At 38.2% G+C, this 19,329-nt stretch overlaps 1 protein-coding gene across 1 annotated transcript in view; it reads right to left on the minus strand.

Moving 5' to 3' along the window:
• Positions 1 to 18,687, minus strand: part of Mark1 (microtubule affinity regulating kinase 1) — a 139,867-nt gene extending 121,180 nt beyond the window's left edge. The window contains exon 1 of the mRNA XM_074048287.1: positions 18,513 to 18,687. Coding sequence (XP_073904388.1) covers positions 18,513 to 18,563 — 51 coding nt within the window. The 5' untranslated portion in view covers positions 18,564 to 18,687. The remainder of the gene's footprint in view (positions 1 to 18,512) is intronic.
• Between the last annotated feature and the right edge of the window lie 642 nt (positions 18,688 to 19,329).

A 19,329-nucleotide genomic window follows, 5' to 3' on the forward strand; every position in this document is an offset into this window, starting at 1 on the left:
CCTTCTGAGTTGTTTTAGGTACTGGGAAATCCATTTGACATATACTCATATACAGACCACAAATTTGGTGGGAATGATACTGATGACCAAGCAACACCACTTGTGTGTCTTTTTATTATTTTTCAACCAGTCAGTAACTATGTTATCTTCTTCAAGACATATGTGGCTTTAATTCATTAAATGCTCATGAATTTCATTAGCTGAAAGGAATGCCAAGGCAGAAAAATGATACATATTTATAGTGCACCAGGTTTATAGGCATTCATTCCACCTAGCTTAATGCAACTATCCTACACACAACAAATTTTTTTCTGCTATCAGACTCTAATAAAGACTGAACAGATGACCATAGGCTGCCAAGTTACCATCCAACATGAGCTTCCCATTATGACCTAGGTGTTGTCTGACTCATTAAGCCAAAAACCTGAGCATTGTAGCAACAGTCCACTGACAAATGGAAGTGGTATGTATTAGATAAGCCTTGAGTGGGTCCTGAAGGCATGTGTTGTTAGATGAGATGCTCCTGACCTACTCTCATGCTATCCTACTGCATTCCTTACTGTCAAAATCCATACTTGTGGCCTCACTGGGAGTTTTCCTATGATCAAGCGATGAAAGAAGAAAAATTTAAACCTTGTTTACAGTTAGTTTTGCACATCCACTAATACCACCCAGAAGTAGCTAGGTAGAACACTGTAGGCACACACAGAGGGAGAATAGTGAAAAAATAATTCTCCAGTGACCAGAACTTTGAGCAGTGCACTTGGTTGTTTAATTTCAGAGAGAATGTGAAGTATGTACCTATAGGAATTCAGGTTGGTGCTTATACCTTGGCTGAATGATAAAGGACTTAGAACATTAAAATTATTTGGAAATTAATGACAAAGAAGTATGCAAATAAATCTCTCTGAATGAGTGTACCATGTGCAGACAGTTGTGCCCTATGTGAACTGGTACTCAACATAGAAGACTTATGCTGTTTCTTATAAGCCAGCCTCCTCAGCCATATTAGCAGGGATAAGGGTTATATGTAGGCCCAACAAGATGGAGTAACATTCACCAAGGCTAATCTGTCAAATGTACATATAACAATACTGAGTTCTCAGAATGGCACCATTCCTGGGGTGAGGTGGGGGAGTGCTAACCAGTAACCTTGTGGGATGTTGGTCACAATGAACTGCTTTCATCACTGAAGGGACAGTGTTTTGTCTATTCTCATTTTTTATTCTCACTGGAGTAGACACTTGTACATATGAATTTGCCTTCTCTGTCCACAATACTTTCCAAAACCTCCACTGATAGACTTATGGGATAAAGTTTCCCATCATGATACGTTTTCACTATCATGGTATTCCATATAATATAGTTTCTAAGCAAGGAATGCATTTTATTGCAAAAGAAGCATGAAAATGGGCTCCTGCTTGGAGAATTCAGCACTCTTACTATATTCCCCAATACTCTGATGCAGCTGGCTTCATCAGCACTGGAATGGCCTTCTGAAGATTTGTCACAGTGCCAGTTGAGTGACAACACCTTGCAGAGCTGGAGTAACATCTTCCAGGATGTAATATGCACCCTAAACTAGTGACTAATACATGGTTCTATTTCTCCCACAGCCAGGATTCACTATTACCCTTATAGATCCACTAGTGAAAATTCTTTTCTAGTCTCGAAACTTTGGGTTTTGCTGTTTCTAGGAGACTTGGTATCTAGAGAGGGGTGCTTCTAGCAAGTGTCAAAGTAATGGTCCATTAAATTGCAAGTTGTGCTGGGTGCCGGTGGCTCATGGCTGTAGTCCTACCTACTCAGGAAGCAGAGATCAAGAGGATCATGGTTCAAAGTCAGCCCAGGCAAATAGTTCCACGAGACCCTATCTTGAAAAAAACCTTCACAAAAAAAGGACTGATGGAGTGGCTCAAGGTGTAGGCCCTGAGTTAAATTCCCAATACTGCAATAAATAAATAAACTGCAAGTTGAGATTTCTTCATGACAGTGAATCAATAGGCAAATAACGTTACTGTACTGTCTGGGGTGACTGATCCTGACTATCAAGGGAAAAAAATGGATCACTATTACATAATGACTGTAAAGAGGAGTGTGTCTAAAATGCAGGAGCTCCTCTGGGGCACCTTTCTTACTCTCATGTCCTGAGTTAAACCAACAGAAAATTACACTGACCCAATATAGGCAAGACTTCTGATGGCCCACATTCCAGAGGAATGAAGGTTTGGGTTACTTCACCAAGCAAGAAACTATAATCAGTTGAAGTATTTGCTGACGTGAAAGGGAGTATGGAATTAGTAGTGGAAGAAGGTAATTAGAAATACCATTTATGACCACGTGACCAGCTGCAGAAACAAGGTCTTCAATACCTAAGAGCACTTCTTCTTATTTTGTTAGGACTATATTTGGGTACATAATAGCTAATTCTTCTCTTCCTTTTCATTCTCCTTCCCATTACCCTATCATCCAAAAATTAAGTGATAACTTTTTAATGTTAACATTTAAGTTACAGCACATAAAAAGGAGAATGTGACTGAGGAGAGAAATGAACATCACCCAAAAATGGATAAAGAGATTCTGTATCTTCTTCTTTTGCAGAGAGAATTAGTTTGGTTTTGGTATACCTAGGATAGCTTCCATGTTAGGCAAAAAAATAATTTTTCTATTATATTATTTGGAAGTTAAACATAGTTAAGAGAAGTATGGATACATTCCATACTTTAAGGGACAATCAAGCTAATAAAAGATGGGCTGTCGTTTCCCAGAATTCCCTTCTCCCTGTCCTGGGTGAGAGTTGGTCACAAGAGAAATGTGCACAAGACTTAGAAGGCAGAAATGAGAATAGTGGCCACTTATGTCCTGTGAAGGTCAGTGCAGGGCCAGCCACAGCTGCAGCTCATATCTGACATAGCTGATGTGCTGGCACATCTTATGGGAACAGAGCAGTAGCCAGGCCCACAGTGCTTTCAGTTCCAACTGGATCACCTGCTCTAGCTGTTCTGAATCCTAGTCAACGTGCCTGGGTAAACTTCTAATAAAGGGTACCAGACCATTCTGCAGATCACTTATCTTACAATATGGAAAGCAGTGAAACAGGAGTTCCGGTTTGTCCCTGCAGATTCTAATTTGTACTTCCTCTCCTTCACATTACATTCATCCTTCCTTTCTGTCTACTGACCCTACAGATTTCAGCCACTTAATGCCAAACTCTGAAGCAGCAACCACACACACTGTTGCTCAACCAGTCCCCACAACTGTGGAAATATAATCTCTCAGTAAAAGCCTTATTCTGTATAGGACTCTGCTTCCCTGCCTGAACCTTTGAAGCAATACTAAGTTAAAATGGCAATGATGTTACTTTTAAAAGGTAGTTGAACATGGACTTGTGAACATGGACTTGTATTTCTAATTTAAGTCACTATTATGTAAATTTGACTAAGGTGAAATTAATTCATCTGAATAAAAAATACCTATCAAGCAATATTTTCAGAAAGTTAAGAGAAACAGCTTTCCTTAAAGAGAAGCACAACAAATATGGGATACAAATAATATCATAATTCCTCCAAAACTTTGCTCATTACTTTATTACCCATAATTTCTAAGGGAAAATGTAAGTATTGTAATTCAGAAAAGACAACAATAGAAAAAAATTAGATTCTAGCCTACAAAATGACATTATCGAAATTATCTTTAATCTGTAACTTCCTGACTTAAGACTTCTCTTCATATTTGGGCTCAGTAAAACCAATGCAGTCTTAAGAGAGAGACTTCATTAGAAGTTTAAAGTAGTAGTCAATTCAAATATACTTAGACTCAGTCTCAAGAATGAAGGTATTAGCATGAAAAAAATGGTAAGAATGGGAAAAAAGGGAAAGACCCCCCCCACACACATATAAGTTTGTGCATTTTCATCACTGGGGGTAAGAAGAAGATATTCTGATCAGCAACAGTGAATTTTTTTCTTTACCTTGGTTTTGATTCCTTCTTTCTTAGAAGAAATGCTTACTATTGCAAAGTACATTAAATAAACCCAATGACTTAAACCTGGCAACTACCTAGCTAGATATTGATTATCCTCATTTTAGATAAGGAAACATGCCCAAAGTTATATACTTTATAAATGGATGAAACGGGAATAAATCCCATGGACGTCTGGTCTATAAAGTTGGGGCTCTTAAACATTATACAATACCACAGGTATATCAATTGCCACAGAAGACATCATGTCACTGAAGAATTACCCCCTCTATATTGTTCTCTAATTTCCTGTTCATCAAGCCAACTGTAGATAATTCAGTTTCCAACCTGCTCTCTTACACTTAACGTAAGCACCTACTAAACATTAAATTACTACATTGTAAATTTAATGTATTTCCTTGACATGAAAAGAAATAGAGTATAAGCCTGTAAATTAAAATACAGAAAATTTTTTAAATGAAGATCCTATATAATCCAGTAATCCTAATACAGACTTAAAACCCTGGCATATTTACATCTTCCAATATTTATCTAAGTATAATAATACCATCAGCACCTAGCATTTACGTAACTTCTACTAGGTGCCAGATCCTACAAGGTAGGCACTTTTGTAATTCAGAAGGAAGGAAGGGAAGGAGGGAGGGAGGGAGGAAAGGAAGGAAAGGAAGAAAGGAAGGAAAAGGAACCTGAAGCAAAATGAAGTTAAGCAGTTTCACAAGGTCACAAATGATAGACAGAACTGGGACCTGAACCCAGGGTCTGGCTTAAGAGCCTATGCTCCTAACCAATCAGTTACAGAAAGTCATTTACTCCCTCCCATTCCTCACACAACCTGGCCTTTTGTTTAGAAGCAGACACAGAGTCGCTGAGGCTGGGTTTTTATTTTAGAAGCACTCCTCCTTACAATACTCCACTACCCTCCAAAAAGGTACTCCGAGAAGGCCTTCACTGCAGCTTGCCAGAAGACATCATAAGCTAATGCAACTGAATTCCCAGAGAACAAAAGAAAACATCTGCCTAAATTATATCTAAAAATATGATACTAAATTATTTTCCAAATTTCCTACTTTCATTCCCACAAGTATAAAAGTGTTATTAAAAAAAAAAACTCATGCCAGAAGTTACAATAGATATTTGTTCTTTAAATCATTACATTTGATTTAACACTCTGGTAATGAAGCTTTATTCTAAGACCTTCAGTTCAGTTATATTAAATAAATCTAACCAAATCCAATAATTATTCCCTAACATAATTTAAGGTAATAGTCTTATGAACTTAAATGTCAATACACTTTCTAAATTATTTTTGAAGTGCATTGAAATTTTAGCCGATGACTTTAACTTATAAACATGAACACAGGATGAGGAATCTCTTATCCACATTATAATATACCTTATAAGTTCACAAACATGACCAAAATTTAGAAAGAAAATATTGTGACTACTTAGGACCATTTCACATTTTAAAAATACTTCATTATTTCCAGAAAGTGAGTGAATCTTAATTCTATATATTTACTAGACATCCACTAAATTGCTACTATGTGCACAGCACTGTGCTAAAATACTGCAGGAAGGGGAATATATTTTACTTACACATTCTTGGTATTTTAAATTCAGCACAGCAAGCAGTTCTGCAAATTCCAGGCACCACTGCTTGCTTGATAGGGCAATCAGTAAGAGTTCTTGGTCTCAAGGAGTTTTCAGTATTAATATGTGGGACAGGCTTAAGAAAACCATAGTACGGTTTTAAAATGCTGCCATAAAGTTCATACAAAACAAATGAAATATGGATTCTGAAAGAAAGATGAGTAAAGTCCCCTCCTTGACATACTCTTTCCTTACTTTGGTTTTTCTCACCTCCTGGAGAAGAAGGTAGGAGAAAAGGTGGAAGTGATCGACCATTAGGGACCAACTTTATTACAGACATTCCTCCTTAGGATCCATGTTGGGCACTGGTAGCTGAGGGTTTATTAGAGAGCGAGGGTGTAGCTCAGAGGTAGAACATTCGCCTACCATGTGTCAGGCCCTGGATTCCACCCCTAGAATCAATTCCTCAAGTTTATCAAGTGGCCACCGGTGCATACTTTCTTTCCTTCTCATTTATATTTAAGCAGTAAACAGAAGGAATTTATAGCTTCCAGAGGCACTAATGGCATGATTTAGTAATGTTACTCACTTAATAAATAATTTCTGTGAAGTATGCAAGACAGTTTATCAGTACCAAAATGAGATGCACCAGTAAGAGTCACAAAGAGGAAAGGTTAAGTGACTTATCCAAGATAAACTAGATAGCAACTTATTAGCATCATCGTTTTCTCATTTCTATCCCTAGGCTCTTGCTCTTTTCAGTGTTACAAACAGGTTGGAAATCATTAAAAAGCAATAATACTCCTCTTAAAGTAACTGAAATTAAGAGATAGTAATACAAAGATAAATCTTGATCAGAATAAAGCAGTAGCTAAAGAGTCTTCCATTGCAGCCCACTATATTTACCACTGATTAAAACCACAAAAATAAACGCCATTAAAGGACAATGAATTGCCAATTCTAGCATTTGCTATATCCTTCTCCTAGCTCCTACAGAGAAACTCTACTTTCTGGTCTACTAAGTGATGGTTTGATGGTTATCATGGGTTTCTCTAACCTTATTCTCAGTACATACCACCACCGTGATATGTATACAGGATTTCATCATGAAATGTGAACTTTTTCTTAACCACTGTCATAGAAAAATTTTATTCTGACACTTGTTAAAACAGCAAGGAAGACTTTATTCAACACTATTGTAATAGGGGTATTATAATAAGAGAGACCAGGTTCAATTCCGAATATGGCAAAGACAGATGGGAATTTATAGGCAAGGAACACTGTGAGGAGGGGCAGTAGAGTGAAAATTACTAAGGAGAGACACTAAAGGTGAGGGATGGAAACTGGGTGAGGTGTCGAGGGTAGTCAGATACCAAGTGTGGTATCTCATACCTCACCAAAATGAATTAGAAAGATCCTCTGCCAAGACTGGGGTGTGCAGGGCCAGCAAGGACAGGATAGATAGAAGACCAAGATCAAGGCCTAGATGAGAAGAAAGCTCGGGAGAGCCTAACTATAATTTAGTCAAGAGTCTCTGTCACTACCGCTGGCACCTCCCCTTTACCAAACCCTTCTTCCAGTATACCAAATAAACTGTTTATAAATGCTGTGTTAATAGCTCTTTGACAAAGCAGACCACTGAATTTAAAACTCGGAATGTTTCTAAAACATGCAGACTCAGAGTCTGCTTAATCCTCCAAGGGCTACAGCAGACCCCAGGACCAATTCTTGCTAAGGCAGGCAGAGCTGTGCCTACTCTCCTGTAGTCCTCTTACTAAATGTTGCCCTTCTTCAACTTCACTTGGGACCTTCATGAATATTGCTTCTTCCCACCAACTCAACTTTCTGCACAGCAGATTGGTAAAGGAGTCCTTCTCTTTCAAGCCTTAGTCTACGTCTTGAGTATCCCATCTTGCCTCCCCTACCTTCATTGTTCAGTGTTCTGATCAGTCAGATGACAAGGAACTGTAACACTACTGCATTCATCTCTATGTCTATCTCCCTCTTCAGGCTCTGAATCACTCAGAGCAGGGAACAGGTTTCATTTGCCTTTGTACCCCTATCGTCTTCAACTGTAATCAAACAAACAGAAAGGAAATAAAAGTAAACCTCTTTTCAAGTTGTGAAAGCTGCACTGTGGATCCCAGAAGGAAAGGTAGCCATACTAGGCCTGTTAGCATATCCTTTAACAGCAGGTCACCAAAATTTTGGACTGCTTCTCAGCTTGTTTACTCCCCATACTAAACTAATAAGGTGGTCAAAACAGTATTAAGTAATACTGTCTCAGAAGGAAGAGTCAGCCCATAACCAAAGCACCATACACTGGACTTCTTTTTTGCTGCATCTCCCCTCTTCTGATATGGTCATCCAAATAAAGCTGGGAAAAACCTGAAATTCCTTATTAGCCCCTTCCATCTTAGACCTACAGACAATTCCAAGCCAAACAATTTCCTAGAATTTTCTTTGACTATGCCCAGTGACAAAAGCATTGATTTATCATGACTCACTGTACTTTATAGCCAACACCTTTGTGATCCTCTTTACCTTTTAATCAAAAGATGAGCCTTATTAAATTGTAATCATCATCATCATCACATAAACCAGTGTCTTCCAAAGTCTAGTCAGTGGATGCCTGCATTACAAGGTTCAGGGAAACAGAGATTCCTGAACCTTACTCTAGAGGAATTGTATACAAACATGTGATAGGTGGAAGAGGTTAGGTAATGTAAATTTGAAACAATTTCCCTGATAAACTCACTTATTTGAGAATAAGTGAATAAAATAAACCTTGATTTATTAAATCACTAGTACCAAAAATATAGCAAATACTATACTAGGTAATACAGGATATATAGAAGCAATGCTGGAAGCACTGTGTGGCCTCAAAGTATTTTCAATTTAGTTAGGAAGAAAAGTTTTATATAAAAAATTACATTACAATGCCAAATTCTGTGGTATAGAATAATCTCTAAACTTTAGACCAAGTACCTCTATATTTAAACATGTTAATTATGAACTCTCCATAGGAATCTGACATAAATTACATATGAATTTGCTTATAAATAAATTATACACATTAAAAAGCAATATTATAACTTTTCAGTGATTGGTGAAACATTAATATTACGTAATTTGAAATGACTATTTCTTAATGTTTGAAATCTTGGCCTAATGAATTGTGTTTCAGAAAATTAAAGGACTGATTTTATGTTCAGTTTATGTTGATACTTGATTCAATGATTGTCATGGCTAAAGAAGGCACCTCACACAAGTGGAGGTTAGCAGATCATCTCAATTATACATTGAAGTATGATGTTCCTATTTTAATCCATCTATCAACTATGTGAAATTTTTTGTAAAAGTTATACTAGAAAAATTCTACCTTTCCTGATGACAATCAGCTGTTCTTGAAAACTAATCATTTTAATAATTATAACAAACAACAAATGATTTCCAAAATCAATTCAGATTTTTGAAATGGAAGACAAATAAACAGAAAATTGTGCACATTTTTTAAGTGGAGGTATGAGAATCTCAGAAATGATACACTGTTTAGGGTAATAAAATCACATTTTACTTAATTTGAAATTTTTGAGCATCTATTTTCAAAATGCGTATTTCAGTCTTTCTGGGGTAATCAAGATATTAGAGGGACCCTCTGGGGGAAACACTTTTTAGTGCATTGTGAAACTGAAAGTAAGAGAAATAGCTAAAGCAAAGCAAAAGCAAACAAACAAACACCAAAAACAAAGAAACAAATACCAGCTGAAAGTGACCACAAAAGCCAAGAGTTGCTCTGGGATCAAATTCTAAACCTTGGAAGCACTACAAGGTAAGAGAGCTCAACTCAGAGCTACACCATTGAGCCAGGATCACCACAGCTTACTAAATTGTCCCAGTAAAGATGTTCCCAGTAGTAGGAAACATAAATCCTCTTTGCAGGAAGTCAACCTCAAATTAGACCCCCAAATTTCAAACAGACAAAATTAGGCAAATGGGAGTTCACCATCAAAGATTAGCACAAAAAAGGAACCACAATGAGAGAAAGTGGTGGGTACAAATGATAAATTAAGCCTCCAGGAACTTCAGATAATAGAATTACCAGAACAGTGTAAGTAACTATATTAAATGTTTAAGAAAATTAAAATGAAATCATATGAAAAAGGCAAAGACCAAAAGATTATTTTAAAGACATAATGGTTTGAGGAAAATCTTAGAGAACTTTTAACAATCAAAAAAGAATTGATGAAAATAAAAATTCAACAGAGGGGAAGAAGAGTGGAGCATATTTTCAATGATCCAATTTGGGGGCAGAACTGCAGGACGGACTGGGTTTGGATGCTGACAGAACCTGGCATATACTCTAAATGCCACCACAAAAATCAGTGAAACACACCAAAGAAAACAAGAAAGAGAAGTACAGACAAAAGAACAAGACAAACAATAAAATTAACAAAATGGCAATAAGTTTTGCAGTATCAATAATTACATTAAATGCAAAGGATTAAACACCCCAATCAAAAGAGAGTGATTAAATAAAAGATAATATTCAACTAAATGCTATCTATAAAAGATTCATTTTAGATTTAAGGACATATGCATGCTGAAAGTGAAAGGACAGAAAAAGATACTCCATGCAACAGTAAGTGAAAGAGTACAGCTAGTCCTATTTATATCAGATAAAACAGAGTTTAAGTAAAAAACTGTCACAAAAGATAAATGACATCACATAATGACGAAAGGGTTACAATTCATAAGGAAGATATAACAATTATAAACATATATGCACATAAAACAGAGTACCTAAATATATAAAGCAAGCATCGACAAAGCCAAAGGCAGGAATAGACAACAACACAATAGTAACAGATTTCAATACTCTATATTTGATAATGAATAGGTCATCCAGACAGAAGATCATTAAGTAAACAGAAGGACCTGAACAACGCTATAGATCAAACCTAACAGACAACAGAGAAAACATTTCATACACAGAATAATAGAATATGAATTCTGCTCCAGTACACAGAGAACATTATTCCTGACAGATAACATGTTTTGTCTCACACACACACACACACAAATATTAACAAATTAAAGATTGAAATCATACCAAGTATCTTTTCCAGCTACAATGGAATGAAACTAAAAATAGATGGCAGAAGGAAAACTGAAAAATCTACAAATATGTTGAAATTAAACACACTCTTGAACAACCAATGGCTCAAAGAAGGAATCAAATGTGAAATTAGAAAATATCTAATTTGTGTTTTGAAAACAAAAACACAACATACCAAAACTTATGAGTTGTATGAAAGTAGTACTAAGAAGGAAGTTTATAAGTACTTCATTTTAAAACATCTGTATTAAAAAGAAAGAACTCAAATGAATAACTTAATCTATACCTCAAGAACTAAAAATTGAAGAAACTAAGCCCAAAGTAACAAAAAGAAGGAAATAATAAAGATTAGAGCAAAAACAGAGAATGGAAAGTAGAAAAAAACTGAGGGCTTTCTTTTAAGATCAATAAAAATTAACAAACCTTTACCTAGACTAAGAAAAAACAGAGAAGGTGCAAATAAATACAATCAGAAATCAAACAAGAGATATTATAATTGATAAGAGAGAAATAAAAGGATTATAAAAGACACTACCATGAATAATTATATGCCAATAAATTTGATGCCATAGTAGAAATGGATAAATGCCTACAAGCATAACCTTTTTAATGTTAGTTCATACTGCTGATAAAACATTCTTTCTGAGTGTGTCTATGAGAGTATTTCTAGAAGAGCTCTCACTTCTATTAGTAGATTGAATAAAGAATACTTCCTCATCAATTTGGCCAACACCAGCCAATCCACTGACAGTCCAAACAGAACAAAAAGGCAAAGGGAAGAGAGAATGTTCTCTCTCTTCTTGAATTTGGACATTTATGTTTTCCTGCTGGTGAACAAGGGAGTTCCAGTTCTCCAAACTCTAAACTTGTAATAAATTATGCCACCAGCTTTCCTGGCTCTCTGAGTAGCAGAGATTCTCTAGCAAACATATTGATGAAATTCTCAACCTCCATAATTTAATGAGCCAATTCCTACAATTAATTTTCACTTATATATCTCTTTATTGGTTACATTTCTCTGGATAACCCCAATAAACCTACCAAGACTGAATTATAAATATAAAATCTAAATACACAAATAACTAGAAACCCCCGAAATAAACCATGCAAATATGACAAAATTATTTTCATCAAGGGTATCAAGAAAACACAATAGAGAAAACAGTCTCCTCAACAAATGGCCTTGGGAAAATGGAATATATAAACACAAAAGAATAAAACTGGACTCTTATCTTACACAAAATCAACTCAAAATAAAGACTTAAATGTAAAACCTGAACTATAGAACTACTAGAAGAAACCAGGAGAAAAGCTTCATGACAATGTCTTGGCAACAATTTCTTGGATATAACACTAAAAGCTCAGGCAACCAAAGAGAAAATAAATGAGGAAGACCACATCAAGTTAAAAGCTTCTGTACAGCTAAGAAAACAAAAGAGTAAAATCGCATCCTACAGAAAAGAAGAAAATATTTGCAAACCATATATATGATGAGTTAATATCAAAAATATATAGGAACACCCACATTTCAATAGCAAATAAAAAATCTGATTTAAAAATGTGCAAAGGACTGAAACAGACATTTCTCCAAAGATGACAAACAAATGGGTAACAGGTATATGAAAAGATGGTCAACATCACTAATCATGAGGGAAAAGCAAATCAAAACCACAATGTAGTATCACTTAACATCTGTTACAATGGCTATTATAAATAAAAAATAACAAAATACCAAGAGTTGACAGAACTTTTAAGTCAATGTGGGAATCTGAAACCCTGTGCACTACTGTTGAAAATGTAAAATGGCACAGCTGCTTTGGAAAACAATATACAGGTTCCTCAACAAATTAAAATATATAACCCAGCAATTCCAATTTTTGGTATTCATCCAAAAGGATAGAAATCAGGATCTCTAAGAGATATTTGCCCTCTCATGCTCACTGCAGCATTATTTACAATAGCTAAGAAGTATAAACAATCCAAATTTCATCAATACATGATTGGATAAACAAAATGTGGTACATGAATATTATTCATGCATAAAGAAGAAAGGAATACTCTCATATATTAACACTTGAAGAAACCTTGAGAATACTATGCTAAAATGAAATAAGCCAGCCACAAAAGGATAAATACTATATGACTCCACCTACATTAGATATCTAAAGTAGTCAAAATCATCAAAGCAGAAAGTAATAATGATGGTTGCCAGAGGCTGATAGGAAGGGGAAATGGAAAGTTACTGTTCAACAGTGTACGGTTTCAGTCATGCAATGTGAAAAATTTCTAGACATCTGTTGTGTAACACTGTACCTACAGTTAACAATACAGTACTACACACCTAAGATTTAAGAGGACCAATCTGATGTGATGTATTTTTCACAACACTAAAAAAATTCAACAGATGGACTGAGAGAGATTTAAATACAAATGAAAGAAGACAGATTAAACATTATCTCACAGAATACTGTAGTGCAAACTGCACTACAAAAAAAAAAAACGACACAGGAAAAACAAGAACGAGAGGTTAAGACATATGGAGGACAGAATGAGAAATTGTTTAACATCTAATCAGAGTGCCAGAAACACTAGAGAGAATGGAGGGAAGCAAGATTCAAAGAGACAAGGGCTGGAGCATTTCCAGAACTGATGAAAAGGATAAATCCAGGGGATGATATGATCAAAGCATTTCATAAGCATGTATGAAAACAGAATAATGAAGACCATTAAAAGTTGTTTTAAAAGGGGAGGTGAGCAAGAGTAAGAGATGGGTGAATTTGATCAAAATAAATTGTATTTTCATATCACAGTGAAATCCTTTTGTACAATTGATATATGGTAATAAAAAAAGTATTGAGAAATAAAAATAAATAAAATGCTATTCATAGTCAATTATGCATTTGTGAGTCAAAAATATGAACTGAACGTGGTGGCTCACACCTACAATCTTAGCTACTTGGGAGCCACAGATCAGGTAACACTTGAAGGCCAGCTGGGGCAAAAAGTCAGCACAATCCCATCTCAACCAATAAAAATGTGGGTGTAGTGTTGGAAGCCTGTCATCCCAGCCACATGGGAGGCAGGAATAGGATTGTGGTCCAGGCCAATCCAGGCATAAAAGTGAGACCCTATCTCAAAAATAAATAAAGCAAAATGGACTGAAGGCATAGCTCAAGTGGTAGAATGCCTACCCAGCAAGTGCAATGGTGAGTTCAAACTCTAGGACCAAAAAAAAAAAAAAAAAAAAAGATGAATCCACAGAAGATAGATCTAAGTAAATTATACAGCTCATCATTTAAAGACAATGAGCTAGTCAGAAAAATTAAGGTGAAGTTAAAGCATATGGAGGAGTTAAGATGTAACATAACTTAAAAGTACAAAAAAGAAAAACACTAGAGATACCAAAAGCAAGGAAATAACCAAAAAGATAATAGTTAAAGAAGTTATGAAATATGAACTCACAAAAGAGAAAGCAGACAGGATGAAAAGAAACCCACATCTAAATGCAGTACAGTGGAACTAAAACAAGGACAAAATAAACAAGAGACAAAAACATCATCTGCCAGTTTGCAGACGACTTTTGAACAAAATCAATGGAGTCATTAGACAATGGAATACTATCTTCTGAAAACTTGTTTTCAGATTTTTAAGTTTATGACTGACAACCCTTCGCCAAAAGAAACTTTATTTTGTTTTTTGAAACAGGGTGTCACTAGGCAGCCCATACTGGCCTTGAACTCAATCATCTTGCCTCAGCCTCCTGAGTGCTGAGATTACAGGCACTGACTTCATCAAAAAAAGGTAAAAAAAAAATGACTTTCAAAATAAAAGTGTCAGATGGAAAAAGAAATAATAATAATAGTTACTATTACACATAGATCAGAGAGAAGTGATAGATGGTAAAGATATTTCTTTTCCTGATGGACTGTTCTGAACATCCACTTTGGAGACCACTAGGAGAGAGCACAATGCTGACTGCAACCTCAGGAGTCTTGTTAAAACCACAAGGTAAGTCACAATTTACTTGTAAGTTTGGGATAAGGAGAAAGGACAGGGCACTCCAGACAGAGGAAATAGTAAAGTTTCAGAAAAAAAGAGTTAAGGAACACACACATTGTTCGTCCTCTCATAAAGTATATTATATCACTGGGTATGTTCTTTTAAAATCTCTAAGCCAAAAACAAAACATGCAAACTACCTATAGAAGCAACAGCATCAGGACAGTTAACAGTGGCAGGTGTGAGAGATTGCTTATAACCTTGGGGCAGGTCACTTAACTTTGTGAAGGCTCTGGCCTTAAGTTGTAATGTCTACCCTTGCGTATGTCACTAACACGTTTTGATGATAAATGAAACAATTCAAAGGAGAATGTGATAGGCATTTATCTCTTATACACTAACAGTCACTGAGGTAGGCAACTGGCAATACAGACAAAGCCAGCTGGCAATAGAGTGTGGCACTATGGTACTGTGGCATGTGAGGGATGCACAGGACACTGAGCTAAGCTGAGGCAGTGGCAGATGTATGCTGTCCTCTTGCCTTTCCACTCTATTAACGATAATTCACACTGGACAAACCACTGATGGCAACCTTACTTAACTCAAGTACTTGCGATAGGTATCACCACAGAGTTCAGATCTATCAAGACTCACCAAGAGTTGTTTTTTTTTTTTAAAGGTTTTTGAACCTAACCAAATTCAATTTTAGAACATCTCAAGAAGCAGTTAGTCAACTTTTTCATGTTGATCATAATTTCACCACAAAAAGCTTGCCAGGCCACTGTTGATACATAAAACAATAACCACAATTTTTCCAAAACATTAATTATTTTTATTTCATTGAAAAGCATTTAGAGAAATAGTAATATATTATCTATATCCATGAGTAATCTAACAGAAGAAAAAAGAGACCTTTCAAGTAAGTATTCTTTTTCTGAACTTATCGCTTACAACATAAAATCAAACACATTTTGTAAAGAGTCTATAATCTGCAACATGTCTTTTCTACTTCACTACCAAGTCTTTATTACCTAAAAGTTAATCATTGGTTGTTCTGTTGTATTTAGCCTATGTACAAGGCACACACAAATCCTTTATCAAAGAAAAATACTCCTGAAAAAATACACACAGAATATTCTCAAAGAAAAGTAATTCTTTCTCACTCCACTAAACACAGCAGTAATATAAAAGAGATCAGAGCTATACCATTCTCCTTTTGAATTTTAAATTTATCCTGAATATGTACTAGTGGCACTGGAAAGAGTATATATTCCCAAGGACACAAAATCCAAATATATTGTAGGCATGTGGTATGAATAAAAATTTTTACATTAATTGCAAATGTCAAATACCAAGGTATTTTTTAATTATATTTATTGATTTTAATGTCTAAGAGTAATAAAGTGAATTAAGTTACTGTCTTTGTATTCCAAAAGACCTAGAAGTCTTTAATCATACAAACATAAATTTTTCCCATGTATTTGTTAAAATGCCACTTAAAAAAATGTACTGCCATACCGGCAGTGACAGATGAGCTAACGAGCAGGTTACTTCACTGCATAGATGAGAGGTAAGTAAGAATGAATAATGCCATGGACTACTAACCAGAGAGGAAAGACAGAGTTCAATAGTAATTTGATAGCCACCAGTGGTGGCCCCTTTGATAAACACCTGCAACACTTATAAATCAATTTAGCCCTATTTACACTGCCTCCTACTGTACATTTGGGATTACATTTATCTCTTCTGTAAACTCTTTGAGGTGAGAAGCCTTGTCTTAAATACTCCTGCATCCCCTTCCAGCTCAAAAACAGAGTTGAATGCATTCTTGTTGATAATTAACAATCATAATATGATAGCTACTTTCCATGACAATTAGGAGGTAATTAGGATATGGGTAACGTAAGCTAAATGGAGACACAGTTGTGACCAACACAGTAAGGAACAAGACCATAAAAGTGACTTTGAAATAACAGGTTCAGAAAAAGCAAATAAGTTTATCCAGCATAATCATTTTCAGAAGGTGCCCATAACAAATTTATCACGCTACTATCATTTAGCTTTAAAACCTTTTTGTTGTTGTTGTTGTGGTTTGGTCTGACATGTGATGCTGCATTTTGTACTATTCCTTGAAGCATATTTCTGTAATACTATCTTATGTCTGTGTACTGTATCTTAATTCACACAAGTAGAAGAACTGTACTATTCAAAATCCAAGACAAAATAAAAACAATGTATTCTTCCACTCCTGGGTTAACACACACAGAATTTTGCTAATAAAAACAAAGGTCATTATCTGTTTTACTTTTCATTCACACTCCTGAAAGACAGGAATTTTTTTTAGAATTCCTGTCAGAAAAATCCTGTACCAACCAACTCGGCTTATCATCAACTTTAACAAAATTCTTCATCTTTTTCTCTGACCTTTTTCAAACACTCAACCAAAATTATGCACCAATTATATTTTTTGAACAACAGTTATGATGCAATTAAAGTTCTAACGTATGGTAGTGGCAGCCTTACAGTATCTTTATCTGTTTAAACGCATGACACAGGAGAGGACAAAAGCATACTCAAACATCTTTCCGGGTCTTCTAACAATGGTTTCTTACTAGAATTTCTTCTCCTCATAAATAATTATATTAATTTTCTGCACTCTCCTACTCTCCAAGATTAAATAAGATGTTTCTACCCCATTCAACCTTTCAAGAAGTGAGCTTGTGTGTCCTCTCTCTCCTATCTTTTGTCTAACAACACCAAAGCACTTCATTATTTTTATTTTACCAGCCCTATGAAGTCAATGGTACATCAAGCACGGGAGGGCTGATGAGTTAACCAGACAACCAGAGAGCTCTGGACAGCCAAGCAAAATTTAGCACCCATCTAGATCTTTAAAACTAGTCAGAAAATTAGTCAAGACCCTGTGAGGCCTTGGGGTCCCTTTACAGGTCATGGAGATTTTTTTTATTTTTTTAAATACTGATGCACAAAAAAAAAAAACCTTTCCCACAAAGGAACCTGCGCACACACACACACACAACTGTACTTTTCAGAAGGTGGAAATGCAACTGATCTGGTTCCTTTTCAGTTTGCAAGAGTTCAAACACCAGGGACATCTGCATCTTGATAAAAACTCGAGGGCAATTTGATCAGACACAGAAAATCCTTCCCTTCAAACAAACGCACCTTGTGTCACTTGAAGAGGAGGAGAGAGATTTGAAGTAAAACCTGCCCTGAATCATTACCACTGACTGGAGGAAGAGAAGAAGAAGGCGGGGATAGGGGGGAGGGGGCGCCTTGGAACATTATGCTCTAATCTCAGGACCCCCAGAAACTGCTGGTGAAATTCTTCTACACAGTCTGTACTGAAGAGTGTCACAGCAGTATAAACTCCTACATTCACGCGCCGTCCTTCCCCCTTTGGTGCCCATGACCCAAAATGTGAACACCCCGTTACAAAAAGCAAAGTCATGGGGCAATGCGGGGCGGGGGGGTGCAAAGGATTGAAAGCAAGACACAGGTAAGAGGGAGCTAGCTCGTGGGCTCCGGGAAAGCCACGGCCACATGCACTCGGGCGGGGACAGGAATAAAGCGATCCTGAGCCCACTGTGCCACCTCCCCTGCCCTCCATCACTCCATCGTCCCCAGGAGGACCACCTCCGAGCAGAGGGCGCCCCTTACCGTCCCCACCTGCACCCTGGCGGGGAAGGGAGCCAAATGGGTTTGGAATGAGCCGGGGCTGAGCAGTGGGTGAGGGTGGAAACCCTGCGGCGGGAGGACCCTAGCTAGACCCGGCCACGGGGGTGGGGGCTGCAGTCACTCACATTCTCAGTGTCCCGCTCGTTCACCGTCGGCAATGGCGTCCGGGCCGACATCTTGTGCGGGCGCCGGGGTCGGGCCGGGGTCTCGCGGGTCGGGCTGGGGCGCGGGCCCCGGAGGGCGCGGACGTGAGCACAAGGCCGAGCCGGGCCGGGCGGCAACGGCAGGCCGCGGCGCGGTGCAACAAGCGGCCCGGCGGGGGCGACGGGGACGAGGACGCGGAGGAAGGGGAGGGGGAGTCGCTTCCCGCGGCGGCGCCGCCGGGGGGACGCGGGCCGGAGCGAAGGCGGTTGCCCCGCGCGGGCCAGCAGGAGGCGGAGGGCTAGGGGTGCGGCGTCGGGGCCCCGCTAGGCTGCCTGAGCCATGGCTGAAGGTGAACCCAGTCGGCGCCTCAAATCACTGCCAGGCTCGTCCCGGAGCCGCGGCCCTGACAGCGCCGCCCGCGCCGCGCTCCGCGCCCCGCCTCAGGTGTGCGGCGCCGCCCGGCCCCGCCGCATCCACGCGCCCGGGCCCAGCAGCAGCAGCAGCAGCAGCAGCGGCAGAGGCGGCGGCGGCGCCCCGACTCCGGCGCGCGCGTCCCGGTCGGCCCGCGCGGTCCGCGCCGCCGCCGCGCCTCAGCCTGACGAGCCGCCCGAGCCGGCTGCGCGCGGAGCGGCGGGCGCGGCACGCAGCGCCCAGAGGCTCTTGGCGGCCGCCGCCGGGTGGGCGGGCGCCAGCCGAGGGGCCTCCATTCATTCCCTCATTAGGATGCGGGCCGCCCCCTCCCCGGCCGCGCGCTCCGCCCGCCCGCACCGCCAGGGGTTATTTTTGTTTCTCGCCCCG

Source organism: Castor canadensis, chromosome 11, assembly GCF_047511655.1.
Source record: "Castor canadensis chromosome 11, mCasCan1.hap1v2, whole genome shotgun sequence".
NCBI lineage: Eukaryota > Metazoa > Chordata > Mammalia > Rodentia > Castoridae > Castor > Castor canadensis.